Raw genomic sequence first — 15,600 nt, 5'->3', positions numbered from 1 at the left:
TGTTATATCAGAAAATCAGAACACTACATCTATTTTTTCGACAAATAAGGATTAAGCTTGGTCTTCCAACAAGAAAATTCTTAATTAAGTGTTTGACCTTTCTTTCTCAATCCAGTGTAGGTCATTTTGATAATTCAGAGGACTGAACTAATGATTTGGACATAGTTGCTTCACTCATTCAATGGGGAAGGTGAATTGGTGTCTTTACCCAGCCTGGCCACTCCACACTAACTGTAATATTACTTACTTTCAACTGCCAAAATTGTCCAACAAGCCAGGGAGTACTTTCAAAGGTGACACCCAAATACCATTCTCTCAATTTGGGACAGACAGTAAACGCTGACCTTGCCAGCAAACACATCCAACAAGGGAACTTTAAACGTTTCTAGGAACATGGCACTACTCTTATGAATAAACAGTATAGTTCAAAACTACACAGAACTAGATCCTCAAGATCCTCCTTTATTTTAATCATAAAACATGTGCCAACTTTTACAAGTTTATGCACTCTTGGTAGCCCGAGTGCGCTTCTTCTTGACAACAACTGGTTTCTGGCTCTTCAGAATGGCACTAGCACGTCGAAGTGCAGCCTAAAGAAAAACAGAAATGAGCAAGTTAACTTAGTTTCAATAAACTGTACTATTAAAACTTTCAGGACAGGATTGTCACAGATCTACAGGAACAGCCCAAGTACCAGTCAACGGAATTATGAATAGATATGAAAGGCTGAAACGGAACACTGGGTAATCAGAGAGGGGTCATAAATTTAAAATTGAAGCAATCACAGAAACTAGGAGTATAGGCCATTCAACTCAAACTCCACTCTCCATTCAACATTGTTGTGACTGATCCTCTGTCTCAATGCGTCTTGACACTTAAAATCTAAAAATGTATCTTTCTTGAATACATCAGTGACTTGGCCTCCATGATCTTCTGGAGGTAGAGAATTCCACAGGTTCGGAGAATGTTTTTTTTTACTTTCAATCCTAAATGACTTACCCTGCATATTGAAACGGTGACCCCTGGTTCTAGATTCCCCAACCAGAGAAACACCCTATCTGTACCTATTCTGCCCAGCCTAATTAGAATGCAACGCATTTCAATTAGACCTCCTCTCATCTTCTAAACTCTTTTTTAAAAAAAAGGGCCCAGTTGGGGAGAAAGACATCCAGATCCCATTGTACACACACACTTTCCAATGTACCACCATTTCAATAATGGTTTTTATTTTACACTGAAGTGCATAACTTCACATTTAGCGATGTTCCATGACATCTGCCATGCGGTTACCCACTCAACTTCTCTAAATCATTGCATCATCTGAACACTCATTCCCACATAGTGTTGTCTAAAAATTTGATTCCTTCACCCAGGTCACATATCATGAACACATGGGGCTCAAGCATTGATAGTTGCAATACCCCCACTAGTCACTGTCTGCTAACCAGGCAGAAAAACATTTATATTCCCACTGCTTCTTGTCTGTCAAACAATTATCAATCCATGACAACCTGTTACCACATACTTTAACTTTCTCTACAAACCTAGTGCAGAACTTCAAAACGCTTTCTGAAAATCCACTGGCTCTCTTACCTATTCTATTAGTTTCATCCTCAAATATTTCTAATAGATTTTTAAGCATCACCATCTTTTCCAAAACCCTATGCTAAAGATGAGAGCTGAGAAAACATCTCTGCAAAGTACTTAGTTTGTGACTAGAAATTCTTTAATCCATTGTTGAAATTCATTTATAAGTTACACGGTTGGAGGAAAAGAGCAAACAACTGAAAATAAGCTGGGCAATTAAAATTAAGACAGAACTGTGGAGTTAAACTGCCCATTCGTGTTCCAGAACAGATTTTTTTAACTAGTCACCATGAATACCAACTAGCTTTAAAAAGATAACGACCCATCATCACTAGTATTCTTATATACAGACGAAGGAGGACACCACTTCGACTGCGACAATACATCCATCCTAGGACAAGCTAAACAGAGACACACACACGAGAATTCCTTGAAGCATGGTATTTCAACTGAACTCTATCAATAACTATATCGATTTGGACCCCATCTACCATCCTCTGAGGAAAAGAACTGGAAATGACATCGAAACCTAAACACAAATAGAAAGTGGGAAATACCACCAGGTTTCGCAGGAGGCTGACTGATGACGTTACCTGAAAACAAACCTTCCAGCTCTGTGAGCAAACTTACATCCAGAACCTCAAGCTGAGCTACAAATCTACATATTGCTAAGATTTTCTGAAATTTAAACACTAAGATTCACTGTTCTCAATTAAAAAAAATGAATTCAAGAAGGGGGCTTATTGAAAAAGTTCTCAGTTACAAAAAATACACCACTTCCCAATTGGTTTGTCTTATGTCAGCTGATCTACACCTAATGAACTCCGGCCAGAAAATGGCTAGTTGACAATACAGCCATTAGCTACTATGGCATGGCAACAAAGGTTGCACCTGAAACTGTAATACAGCATAAAGATAATATTTTCAGCTGCAAGAAGGTCAGACAGGAAAACACTAACCAGTTCCTGCATTAAGTGGAATCAAAATTGCGTGATTAGGGGCAGAAACCAAACAGTTGATACAGCAGAAAATACCAATCTTTTCATACCATACGTAGGTCCTTTCGGTACTTGTTCTTGCGGATGATGTGTCGCAAACTATTTAGGGTAGCGCGGCTATTCTTGTTGATGGTGATCTTTTCATAGGATGTTGCTGGCTTGCGTTGACCTAAATAGACCAAAGCCAAAGAGAAAACAATGTGAAATGATGTGTCAAACGCAGTATGCAGAAGACCACATATCAGACAATCTTACTTAGGTACCTCGGTAATGAGGGATTTCTTACGACAAAGATAAACAGGTTAGACCTCTACTCACCAGTTTAGATGAACGAGAGAGGAACTCATTGAAATATATAGGACTATTAAATGGCTTGACAGGGTAAATGCTGAGAGGATGTTTCCATCATGGAAGAGTTTTGGACCGAAGGACATATTCTCAGAATTAAGGGGCACCAAATTAAGACTGAGATGAGGAATCTGTTTTGAGGGTTGAGTGTTGTTGGAACTCCTTGCCACAGAGAGCAGTGAGGGGATGAATTCTTGTATATATTTAAAATAACGCTAGATCTTCGATCAGCAGGGGAATCAAGAGTTACACGGAAACACAGGAGAGTGGATGAGTGGAGCAAATGAGCTACTCCTGCTTGTACCATTTGTGGACTTAAATACAAGACTCATGAGCAAAAGAAAGAATGTGAATCTGATAGGAAAAGACAGGAAGTTCAACAATAATCTGACAGGCACCTAGAGTACAAAAACAATCTGAAGAACAGAACAGTAATCTTTTTAGTCCATGCATCAGATCAATGTGCTACAGTAACTAGATAGTAGGGTAAGACAAAGAAATGGTGAAATTCCAACCAACCATGTACAATGGCAGCAAATTAGGCTGAATGAGCATATCTGATTATGATGTAGAGGAGCCAGTATTGGACTGGGGTGGATAAAGTTAAAAATCACAACACCAGGTTTATCTGGAAGCACCAGCTTTTGGAGCACTGAACCTTCATCAGGACATCTATTGTGTGTTGTGTGATCTTTAATAAGTATCCGGTTATTTGAATTCACCATGAGTTGCAACTGTACAATCCAAAAAGAGAAGGCTCAAGGCATTTACCTGCTCGCTTTTTGAGGACAACCACCACTCCTTTCCCATCAGCTGCAGGCTCTACACCCACAGTTCTGCGGTGAATAAGTCCATTGTAACGGAAGGAGTTTCTGGATTTCAGATTGTTGGACTCCTATGTTGTAGGAACAGGACAGAGTCAAAGGTTTAGAAAAAAGTGAAAAAAACACTTCAATGCTACTCTGCATTTATGTAAACAAATGATCATAAATCCAGGCACCAATTCATGGTGCCCTGTAAGATCATGAACAATGCATGGAACTACACAGACCAGGGAACAGATTAAAGACCCCATGAAAGGATACAGGTAAATGCAAACAATCATTATGCAGCAAGTGGCAATGAGTTTGAATCACTACAATAAGGGTGCTCTGGGCTGAAGCAATTACTGAAATTGACGGATGTTAGAAGGAAACCAAATTGCAGAGCCACAGGGATCAAGTGGGATTCACGTAACCATCCAAGTGATCAACAATGAGTAACTCGTCTTAAATAACTGAAGATGCACAACTACAAGCACTTCATTTTCTAAGGGCACACACTTAAGGGCAATCAATCCCTGTTGGATTATAACCAGCACTGTTGTTTTAAACCTCAGGCGGTTTGTAATTTAATTGTAAATACTCACGGTGCTGTAGACCTGATGGTTCCTTTTGATCAGGAAACTGGAGCAGTTCCGGACGATCATCCACTGAAGGTGAGCCGACATCTCCCCCCTGCACACAGACACACACGGGATGGTCACACACACGGGAAGACCCAGCCGATCCCGGTCACCGGCCCCGGCCCCCGGCGACAGAACAGACCCAGGGCCCGGGTTCCCCCCGGAGGCGGCCACATGCAGCAGGGGCCCACAATCGAGGCTTCAAGTGCGGCCTGTCCGGGAGCAGCCGGCTCCGAAAATCCAGGCCCCGGGCCCCAGCTACACCGCGCGGGACCCAGGCCCCGCTCCCTCCCCACCCCCGGGGCTCCCTCCCCAGCCGCTCCCCCATGAACCCTCTCCCTCACGAACCTCTTGTCTCGCCGCCGCCGTCCGCAGAAAGAACGAGTCCGGCCCTCGCGCTGCCTTATCACACCACCGCCCTCCGCCACACCGGGACTACTTCCGGCATTCACCCACCACGAACACCTCCGTGCACCATCCCCCAGCCCCAGCAATATATTACACCTGCTTTATTTCCTTTAGAATCTGGATTCTCTGTTAGATCTGTGGCCGTAAGAAGGTGTTCCTCACTTTGGGTGTATTGTATGGAACTAGTTTGAATCCTCCGCCATGTTCGGGTTGGGGTGGAAAAGGGGATGGAGGTGATCCGCCGGTCGCTGACGGGAGGACGCACAGGCGGGTGACGTATTCAGCGGGCAACGTGAGGTCGGTGATGCAATCAGCGGGCGACGTGAGGTAGGTGATGCAATCAGCAGGCGACGGAGGGTGGTTGATGTAATCAGTCGGCGACTGGGGCGGTTGATGTAATCAGTGGGCGACGCTGCCTAGTTGCAGTTGTTGTTGTAATGGCTGAGTGGCGGTGAAAGTGTTTGTGATCGTGCGGTGGGTATCCACATTCTTTTCGGACTTCTTTAATAAAACAGGATTAGAAACGGTTCTTCGAATTTGCATATTTAAAAAAGGGAAAAGGCAATGTGTGTCATTGATATGACGGAGTTATTGCAGCTTGTCTCCATCACAAACATTCAGGAGCTGGGAGTTTGTCTTTCTCCCACCCCCTGATACCTGCTGAGAATCCCCAACCTTTCTGTGCTTTCCCCACAAGCTGTAAGTTCAGTGATTGTTATCAAGGGAAACATAGCAGCAAATGTAACGGTCTATCAATCAGTGGTGAGATCAATGAGCAAATAATCTGTTTCCAGTTGTTTCAGATGAGATGGAATTAATAATTTGATAATGTTTTTGTGACAGCACTCTGAAATCGAAGAAGGCATCTATAACAAATTTCCACAACGCAGGACAGGACCACTCGGATGGCGAACTTCACACTCTGGTTTTCTTAGCTTGTATTTGAAATGATTTAAATGGAGGACCAATATTTGGAGCAGCAGAATACACTAGGTGAAAGGCTTTATAATGCCATCTTCCCACGATATCCCAAAATGGCTATAAAACTTACAGGTACGGTTGTTTTACTCCTATACTGGACTAGTAGAAAGAGAGGACTGCAGATGCTGGAGATCAGAGTCAAAAAGTGTGGTGCTGGAAAAGCACAGCAGGCCAGGCAGCATCCGAGGAGCAGGAGAATCTACGTTTCGGGCATAAGCCCTTCATCAGAAATTCCAGCGCCACACTTCTCTATTTTTATACTGGGCTATTGCATAGGCTCTGGGGATCCTGAGTATAGTTTAGAGAAATGACATATCATATGCAAAATGTTAAAGTTTTTGAGTGGTGCCATTAACAGCAGGAAAGGAATCAGAATAATTTTTTATTTTTAGATGACGGTTAGTAGGTAAGCTATGTATATTCATGTAAGTAAAGTGATTAGAATGAAATCAGAAGACTAAATATAACTTATGGGAAATTTCCAGTGGCTATGTAGATAAATCAATTAGCTATTAGAATTTAAAAAATATCATGGCATGTTATATTGTCAGATGACAGATTAAAAATCAAATAATTATATAGTTGCGAACAGCGTTACTAAATCATAGCTCTTGAGATGACAGGGGCCAGTATGATCATTATTGGAAATATAAATTTGATGGAAAGGTAGGAAATTGGTAACAAAGATTAAATAATTTCAGATTGAAAGATATCGGTTAATCTAGCATCGTTGCCATAGTGGAAAGAAGTTCTAAATTTATACCACATTTTGCATACACAAGTGTTTCCTAATTTCAGTCTTGAAAGCTCTCGTTCTAAGTTTAGACTATCCTCGACACATAAATGCCCAAACTAGCAAGATAGGTTCTTTCTTTCTTCTAATACCTTTAACATTTTGATTAAGCGAACCCTTCTAATCTTCTGAATTCCAGGGAATACATCCCTAGTTTTTGTTTTAGAAGGAAAATTCTGAAGTTGTCTTTAGTTTTAAAATTATGTAGAGGTTTAAACAAATTGATTCAAGTACTTAGCCACTCGGACAGAGGACTAATGTACAAGGACCATGTTAAAAATGAGGAAGTTGGAATGAAAAGATGTTTGGTTCACTTTACAAATGTTATTGTGAGAGGCCATTGAAATGAATAGTATAACATTAGTCAAAAGATAATTAAATGCTTAGGACTAAGGGATTTGAAGAGTCAGTCAAAAGAGGTTCAGAAAATGAGCAAAATAACTGTCAGATTTGTGTGAAATTTATAACCGATTCATTTCACAATTTTAATCATTTAATTATCGTCTTGGAAAATTCCTGTTCAATGTAAAACAAAGTACTGTACTATTAATCTTATGAGTAATATATGATTATCAAACTAAATTGAACTGACAGCTGTAAATATCTAATTTAACTGCACGAAAATGCAATAATTATGGATGTATTTTACTTAAAAAGCACAACAGTCTTTGTTTTGAGCCTCCTACAGGAATGCTCCTGGAGCTCCCAGTTCCTGTGCTGGATCAGATGATACAGGATGACAAGTTACTGTCTGCTGGACTTCAAAAAGCATTCAACACACTCCAGAATTCTACAGAGAAATGTCAAAGCATAAATAAATGGCATGTGAACATTTTGGTCACAGTATAGCATTACTTTTAATTATTTTCATTGTAAACTGAATTAGACAACACACTTATTTCAGCTTTAATAGACCTTGGTAACCTTTTGAATATTATTTTAATGTCAGAGTGTGAGATAGATTTATAGCAATATCCTTTTTCTGGCTGCCAGGTTGGGGGTACTGTTCAATGCTGGAATGACTTTTTTTAAAAAATTAGAATTTGTGTAATCTTAAATTTAATGTAGCCCATTAAGCTCAAAATGGCAAATGTTTTCTGTCCGTACTAGTGTTAATTTTGATGTTTGACTTCCAGTCTTCTTAGAGGCGAGCAAGATGATACAGATTCTGATTCCACTGATTCATTAGGTGATCAACTGTATGACCTCGTGGACATTCATAATACTGGACACAGTGAAAAAATAACAGGTACGTTAGTGTCATCTTGAAAGATTGCCATCTTTAGAAACATTTTTATTGGTGAAGTCATAACTTTGTTGAGATTTACCTTTGCACACAATTAGAGGTTAACATCAGTCCATGACACGATTTCAGCTCACACTTTGTTCTGGAATTTAGCAGTGATGGTTTCTCACTGTGGCAAAGACATGTATAGGAAATGTTCTCCACAGTAGTTCAGTTGCCAGCACTTTTCTCTGAGTTGAGCCTTCAAGCCCCACTGCAGAGACTTGTTTTCAGAAACCTAGACTGACACTCAAACGTGAGTGTGCTGCACTGTCAGAGGTCCTGGTCTTCGGGTGAGACACTTAACAGAGGTCCTGCCTGCTGTTCCAGATTGATGTAAAAGATCCTGTGGCACTGTTTTGAAGACGAGGAGGGGAATTCTCCCCAATGTCTTGATGAATATTTACCTTTTACCCAACACCAGAAAAGCAAAAGATCTGGCCGTTGTCATTTATTTATGTGAGTTTTCTATTTGTGAGAGTTTTTGTCTGCAGTTGGCTTGTCTTTCTACATTACAAAAGTGACCAACGTGTAAATCATTTTCTGACAATGAAGAGCTATGAGACATCTTGAGGTTGTGAAAGATGCTATATAAATGCAGGTCTGTTAGACTGGCAGTATACTGCTCAGGCCAAATGGACCAGTGTCACTTTCTTGTTCGTCACTTTCATAACGTTTGAAGTTATTGGGGATTTAGTTATTCTAGCCTTCCTTACTGAAGATCAAATTGGACCATGAAGCAAAAGCAAATTGTCTTGATTTTATGAGATACTGATGTTAAAGTTAGCAGTTTATGAATACTTACTGCACTCCAATTTTCAGCAAAATATGACATTATTTGCAAGTCTTTGCTTGGACATCAGCATGATTTAAGAACCATTCAGTTTGTAACTTTATAAACACAAGTTTTTTCTTGTCATGACTTTCACAACCGCAGGACATCTCAAAGTACTATGGAATCACCTTTTTGGTGTAGGAAAGCCTAGCATACAGAGAAATTAGATGTGAATAAGTAGCCTTTGATTTAAGGATAAAATATTGAAGAAGACATTGGAAGAGTTCCTTCATGACTTAAATACCTTAAGATTTCTAAGTGTGTCTGAGAGTGCAGACAGAACTCCAGTTTAATGACTCATCTGAATCACCTCCAAGTGAGGGCCTTGAATCCACAACTTTCTGACTCAGGGTAAGAATGCTACCATTGATATCTTAGCCAGTATTAAACTCATCACCCTTCTTCCAAAAGGATTGTGATATAGCCTGGTGGTATAAATATTATTTAGTAACATCCAATCTCTGGTTACTGAATTGATTCTATTTCCATTGAAATACTGTTTACATCTCATCTTTCAAAATTAACATTTGTATAAATTTTCTTTCAATGATCCAGTAATTCTGAATAAGAAAAGAGATTAACTCTTTGGGAAAAAAAGTTGTCCAAACATAAAAATAAATAACAAATGATGAACACTAACAAAACTCTTTCAAGAAGAAGAGATATTAAGAAAGATAATAATTAATTTGTTAAACAATCATGTTTGAACAACTTTTCTGGTGAAGGGATCAACCAAATTCTCAAAGATTATGTTATCAGGGAACAAATCTATTCAACACTAGCATTGACAGACTACTAAAATGAGGTAGATGTTAAGGAATAGTTAGAAGCTCATATTTTTAACATAACTTTGTCACCTTCATGAATGAAAGTGGAATTATAATATGCAATTTTGAATAGAGTAAATATATACTTTGATACATCCTTTTTATAGGGAGATGGTTGCAAAAGCAGTTGAATAGGATGGTTAAATACAAATTGAAATACCTCTAATTATACTGCATGCTGGTTTTTCTTGTGCCTAACCAGGTATGTTACTGGAAATGGGCCGTAAGGAAGTAAAGAAACTGGTCAATGACTTGGATATGTTGGAACAAAAGATTCACATTGCACAAGAAGCACTGGAGCTGTACGTATGCGTGATTTATTTAAGTGCAAAAAATGTTTAGAATACTTTTACACAATGGCTTTCAGTTTAGCAATTGACAAAATTCAAGTGTTGATGAATCAATTGCATGTTCCCATATAAAATGACAGAAAGAAACTGACTGCCACATGAGTTGCCAATTTAGGAAGAGAAGTAATAAATTATTTGAGCTAATAGTTAGCAAGGGTCTGAAGCTAAAGTTTGCTTTTCAAATGCTTGGAATTGTTGGTACATAAGAGTAGTTAAAGAAATGGACCACAGTATAAATATTTTATAACATAAAATGGGCTTGTTAATATGAAGAGACTTTGACAAATATCTTGCACAAATGCTGTAGGTACCTTCATTCAGAAGGTCAAAGCTTTTCACTTTTTTTTAAATTAGAAAAATGCCTAATGAGAGGAAGATGTCCAACAATTCAGATTTTGATGATGTGAAAGAGAACCTGGGAGAGAAGATTTTTGAACAGGTAGAAAAAATCGATCCACAGAACTGTGCTTACATCACTGGTGAGGAGAATCTTGAATTCTTTGAAGATGTGAATCAATTTTTGAGAAATGACAAATCTGTTGGGCAACAGGAAACCAATCCTAATGGTTGGCATCTCCAAAATGAACAGGCTGTCATTGCCAGGAGTTATAGAAACTTGAAATCTTATTTTTTAATCAATCATGAATTTTTCACCCAGATTAGGAATTATTAATGTCACTTCTTAAAATCAAATCCTACCTTTTGTAAATAACGTTACTTTCCAATATTGTTATTCTTGGTCAGTTCAATTTGGCTTTTAGGTGTTTGAAAGATGGTAATGACTTGAGAGAGGGCAACACATTAGAAAATTTAACCTACAATTCACTCGTATCTTTTGTCGTAGATAGGCCCACAACACTTTTATCTCTTCCATTAGGGTCACAACATGACAACCTCTACACAGTCTGTGGGTTAAGTTGATAACTCACTAGATGGGAACTTGAAAGTAACACTTGGAACTTTGGTGTGAACTGGTTTTTAAAATAGGTCCATCTGGTATCCTGAACAGTAAGTGATCAAGACCTCGATTTGAGATGTTTTAAAGTAACAAATTTACTGACTTTGACAAATTGGTTTTTGTATTGTGAAAATCTCCCCAGCACATTTGTTCAGCTATGAGAATTGCAGTATGATGACACCTAGGATTCTGGAGGAATTTTTTGGTGTTAAATTTAAGGAATTCATAGTGGAAACAAGATTGTTAAGACAATGCTGCACCCCAGATATCTATAACTTGCTTTATAATTGTACTTACTAAGTAGGATTGTGCTGTGTCTGTGGCAGAACATAAACAGTACAATCACCCTGATATTTATGCTTTTGGTCTGTATGATTTGGCCAGTGCTGAATATCATGGTACAGAGGAACCTTGATTATCCGGCATTTGATTAATTGAATTTTGGATTATCCGAACAAGATTGCTCCTGATGCTTGGCTAACTGTTATCTGGCATTCCATTATCTAGCATTCAATTAACCGGACCGAAATACTCTCCTGCCCATGTTCTTCGGATAATTGACATTCCTCTGTGTTGTCTAGTTGGCATATCAATAATAAATCGGACATAGTTTGAGATAACATTGTTTCAAAGAAACATCAATACCTGACTAAATGAGGCACATAGCTAGTGCTTTTGCATAAATTGTGACTTCTTTAGATTGTAAAACTAATCAAAATTATGATATGAAAACATGACAATGATATGAAAATTAATTATAGGAAATGCTAACATTGTGTATTTGAATGGAAAATATTTTAAAACATTTTTTGTAACAAACAGCTTTAAATGAAAATTAGTGAAGCACAGATGTAGTGTAACTGGACTTAATTATTTGGCAATGTTCTTGATGTTGGAACAAAAAGAGCCTATAGGAAATGTTATTGGAGGCTGACAGTAGATTTTAGATAGTTGAAGTTTGATTGTCAGCTTTGATTTTCATTTTAAGTTACATACTACCTGTCTTTGGCTCTGCAAAATATTTTTAGAGTACTTTGTTGCAGCTATGTTGCAGCTATCCCATTAATATTGGGATGCTATTTGCTATTTTACAGTTTACATCTTCTAAATTCTCTACATTAAATGGTTCTAATGTGACAAGGAACATCATGCCTTTTCTGGTTTTAGGAATGCTACTGGAACTAGAACCTTCAGCCATTCAGGTGCTGCTAACTGACAGATTAGCATTACATGCTGCTGTTCAAAAAGCACAGGCAGTTCTCTCGCAGTCAGCTACTCAGATTCCGGAATTGGTCAACAGTGAAGATGGAAGTGACCTGGACAGTGAAACTGAACAGTTAGGGGAAGAATTATATTGTTATATCAACAAAACAAAATACAGTGAACATGCAAGCAGGATAACAGGTATGTGTATTATTTATAGTGTTATATTCTCTATACTACTTTTCTTTGTTTTGGATATCTTTGACATTCTGTTGCAGTTTTGATGGAGTGCTGGACTGAGACCCTAAACTGAAGCTATGCCTGTTCCTTTGGGAGGATGAGCAGGGGAATTTTCCCTTCAGTCCTAGCCAATATTTACCCCTCACCCAACATGACTAACAGATTATCTGGTCATTACCAAAATACTTTAAAATTTGACAAACTAATTGGCACTAAACTGAAGCAGGGATTTCTTGTTCTGTGTGTTGAGTTCTGTATTCGATTTCTACAGATTGGTCATGCTTTCTTCACTGGACAGGAACCCAAAGGCTGGACTACTGAACCACTCAGTTTTCTGGCTGGTGATTAGTCTGTTGAGCTGCCAATTTAACCAACTACTTTTGTCCTCTAGAGCTGTTCTGCATGAAGGATCCTGCATTTCTAAACACTGACAATTAAGACGTCTGACATTTGAAATGAGGATTCTGAAATTATTGCATTTCTTAGCAAGCTGCTATAGTGTGGTTCACTGAACACGAGTGTTGGGTGATTCCTGGTAACTAATTGTTCCTGATTTGAAGTTAACAGCAGCAACAACAATGTTTTCAGTGTCTGTAAAACAATAAAGATCCTAAGGCACGTCTTAGGTGATTTGACACCGAGCCACACAGGAAATAATAGGATGGATCAATAAAAGCTTATGAAATAGTCAGATTTAATGAGCATTTTATAGGCAGGAAGAGAAGTGGAGTTGCTGAATGATAAAAGAAGGAAATTCCTTGGGTTGTAACCTTGACAGATGAAGGCACAGCTATGAATGATAGGACAGTTCAAATCATAGATGCTGATGAGGCAAGTGATATCACGAGATATCGTACTGGTGTTTAAAAGCGTCCATGTTTTGCATTAGGCAGCAAAGGACATTCAGAGATTTATAAAGTTTAATTCTGATTTTATAGTTTAGCACAAACACCAGTTTCCACCTTCCCCATCTGGACCTATTCCCTGACCAAAACTTAACTTTCCACTTGGGTAGAACCCATCTCTTAAATACAAAATCCAATGAGCATCACCAATCTAAATCTCGAGCTGTTCTGTATGAAGGGTCGTGCATTTCTAACACTGACCGTTGAGACATTTGAAACTAGAATGAGTATTCTGAAGTTATGGCATTGCTTATCAAGCTGCTGTAGTGTGGGTCAGTGGGTTATGGGCGGTTGATGTCTTGGTGTAATCTGGAACACAGACCTCTGTGAATGACAGTGGCTTCCTTAAGCAGAAGTCAGCGCATCAGCACACCAATTGGCGTGCATGTAACCTCCCAGTTGTTGCGTGACTGTGCAGTGTAGAGGGAATGCTGGTTGCATTTAGAAGGAATAACTGTTTGCCTGAACATTTCAGCAGCAAATAGAGGCAGAAACAAGTTAGGGCAATGTTCTGGATATGGACTTTGATAATCTTCTTGATGCTGTGAATGTGATCTTGAAACCAACTCCCAACCATATTAATGATATAAATGCAGAAAATGCTGAATAATCTTAGCAGGTCTGATAGCATCTGTAAAGAGAGAAACAGAGTGAATGTTGTGGTTCTGTTTGCCGATCTGGAAGTTTTTGTTGCAAACGTTTCGTCCCCTGGCTAGGCAACATCATCAGTGCTTGGGAGCCTCCTGCGAAGCGCTTCTTTGATGTTTCCTCCGGTGTTTATAGTGGTCTGTCCCCGCCGCTTCCGGTTGTCAGTTTCAGCTGTCCGCTGTAGTGGTTGGTATATTGGGTCCAGGTCGATGTGTTTGTTGATGGAGTTTGTGGATGAATGCTATGCCTCTAGGAATTCCCTGGCCGTTCTCTGTCTGGCTTGCCCTATGATAGTAGTGTTGTCCCAGTCGAATTCATGTTGCTTGTTGTCTGCGTGTGTGGCTACTAAGGATAGCTGGTCGTGTCGTTTCGTGGCTAGTTGATGTTCATGTATGCGGATTGTTAGCTGTCTTCCTGTTTGTCCTATATAGTGTTTTGTGCAGTCCTTGCATGGTATTTTGTACACTACATTAGTTTTGCTCATGTTGGGTATTGGGTCCTTCGTTCTGGTGAGTTGTTGTCTGAGCGTGGCTGTTGGTTTGTGTGCCGTTATGAATCCTAGGGCATGCTCAACAGACTAATCATAGGGCAAGCCAGACAGAGAACAGCCAGGGAATTCCTAGAGGCATGGCATTCATCCAATAGTGGTCTGTCCCTGCCGCTTCTGGTTGTCAGTTTCAGCTGTCCGCTGTCGTGGTTGGTATATTGGGTACCCAGCACTGATGATGTCGCCTAGCCAGGGGACGAAACGTTTGCAACAAAAACTTCCAGCTCGGCGAACAGAACCACAACAACGAGCACCCGAGCTACAAATCTTCGCACAAACTTTGAAAACAGTGAATGTTTTGAGTCTGATATGATAATATAATACCTGGGTTGTAAATAGCTTGGTACTGAAGACATTGAAAAATCTTCTTCATTGCATGTCTTAGCACATCCACTTTCATGGACTGATTTAATAAATAGAAGCTCCATTCTGGATATAGGCTTTGTCGTAATCACATTCCCAGAAGTTTGTGCTGCAGTCCTATTGTGAGTTTCTTAGCTTAATATGAATGATTATTTTTTTGTTTAGGAAATTCTTCCTGGTTCAAATAGTCAAAAATCTCAAAACGTTAAGTTACTAAAGAAAAGCAGCACCTTAGGTTGGTGGTTGGCTACAAACAACTCTTTCTTGCTGACTTTACAGTCATGTAGGTACTAGTGAAAACATATTTATCTGCTTATGCCACTATGAAAACAGAAAAGTCCACCACTTAGAGTCATAGAGATGTACAGCATGGAAACAGACCCTTCGGTCCAACCCGTCCATGCCCACCAGATAGTCCCATTTGCCAGCAGTTGGCCCATATTCCTCTAAATTCTTTCTAATCATATACCCATCCAGATGACTTTTAAATGCTGTAATTGTACCAGGCCCACCACTTCCTCTGGCAGCTCATTCCATATATGCACCACCCTGTGTGTGAAAACGTCGCCCCTTAGGTCCCTTTTAAATGTTTCCTCTGTCACCATAAACCCATACCCTCTAGTTCTGGACTCCCCCACCCCAGGTAAAAGACTTTGTCTATTTACCCTATCCATGCCCCTCATGATTTTATAAACGTCTATAAGTAAGTTCACCCCTCAACTTCCAATGTTTCAGGGAAAACAGCCCCTTGATAAATAGCACAGAAATTGTTAGCTTCAGCAGCATACAAAGGAACTGCACAAGTACAAATGACTTTAAACTGTCTTAGTTGATGGGATCACTAAAGTGCTTACCCTCAGCAGCAGTAAAATCTGTGACT

General features: G+C 39.4%; 2 protein-coding genes across 7 annotated transcripts in view; one reads left to right on the top strand and one right to left on the bottom strand.

Annotated features, from left to right (window-relative positions):
• Positions 1-15,600, top strand: part of LOC122564810 — a 45,157-nt gene that overhangs the window by 27,094 nt on the left and 2,463 nt on the right. Inside the window, exons 1-7 of one of the 6 annotated variants that reach the window (XM_043720090.1) lie at positions 4,926-5,082; positions 5,629-5,838; positions 7,248-7,380; positions 7,696-7,808; positions 9,709-9,808; positions 10,211-10,335; positions 11,982-12,218. In XM_043720090.1, coding sequence (XP_043576025.1) covers positions 5,742-5,838; positions 7,248-7,380; positions 7,696-7,808; positions 9,709-9,808; positions 10,211-10,335; positions 11,982-12,218 — 805 coding nt within the window. In that variant the 5' untranslated portion in view covers positions 4,926-5,082; positions 5,629-5,741. The other 5 variants (XM_043720089.1, XM_043720087.1, XM_043720091.1 and 2 more) reach the window with 5 other exon arrangements.
• On the bottom strand, positions 443-4,808 carry rpl28 (ribosomal protein L28). Its single transcript, XM_043720094.1, has 5 exons — positions 4,726-4,808; positions 4,342-4,429; positions 3,705-3,828; positions 2,636-2,754; positions 443-590 (listed from the first exon to the last, which is right to left on the bottom strand). Exons 2-5 carry the CDS (start codon positions 4,420-4,422, stop codon positions 501-503), a joined length of 414 nt encoding a protein of 137 aa, XP_043576029.1. The 5' UTR covers positions 4,423-4,429; positions 4,726-4,808; the 3' UTR covers positions 443-500.

The sequence above is a fragment of the Chiloscyllium plagiosum genome, chromosome 30, assembly GCF_004010195.1.
Source record: "Chiloscyllium plagiosum isolate BGI_BamShark_2017 chromosome 30, ASM401019v2, whole genome shotgun sequence".
NCBI lineage: Eukaryota > Metazoa > Chordata > Chondrichthyes > Orectolobiformes > Hemiscylliidae > Chiloscyllium > Chiloscyllium plagiosum.
The sequence above is the reverse complement of the archived record's forward strand: the minus strand, read 5'-3'. Positions and strand labels throughout refer to the sequence as shown.

Bases quoted from the DNA above. Each gene is read 5' to 3' on its own strand.
- rpl28 (XM_043720094.1), bottom strand. From the start codon at position 4,422: ATGTCGGCTCACCTTCAGTGGATGATCGTCCGGAACTGCTCCAGTTTC. The intron at 3,829-4,341 runs GTGAGTATTTAC...CCTACAACATAG, and splicing joins ACCATCAGGTCTACAGCACC to GAGTCCAACAATCTGAAATC. The intron at 2,755-3,704 runs GTAAATGCCTTG...TGGTCTATTTAG, and splicing joins TGTCCTCAAAAAGCGAGCAG to GTCAACGCAAGCCAGCAACA.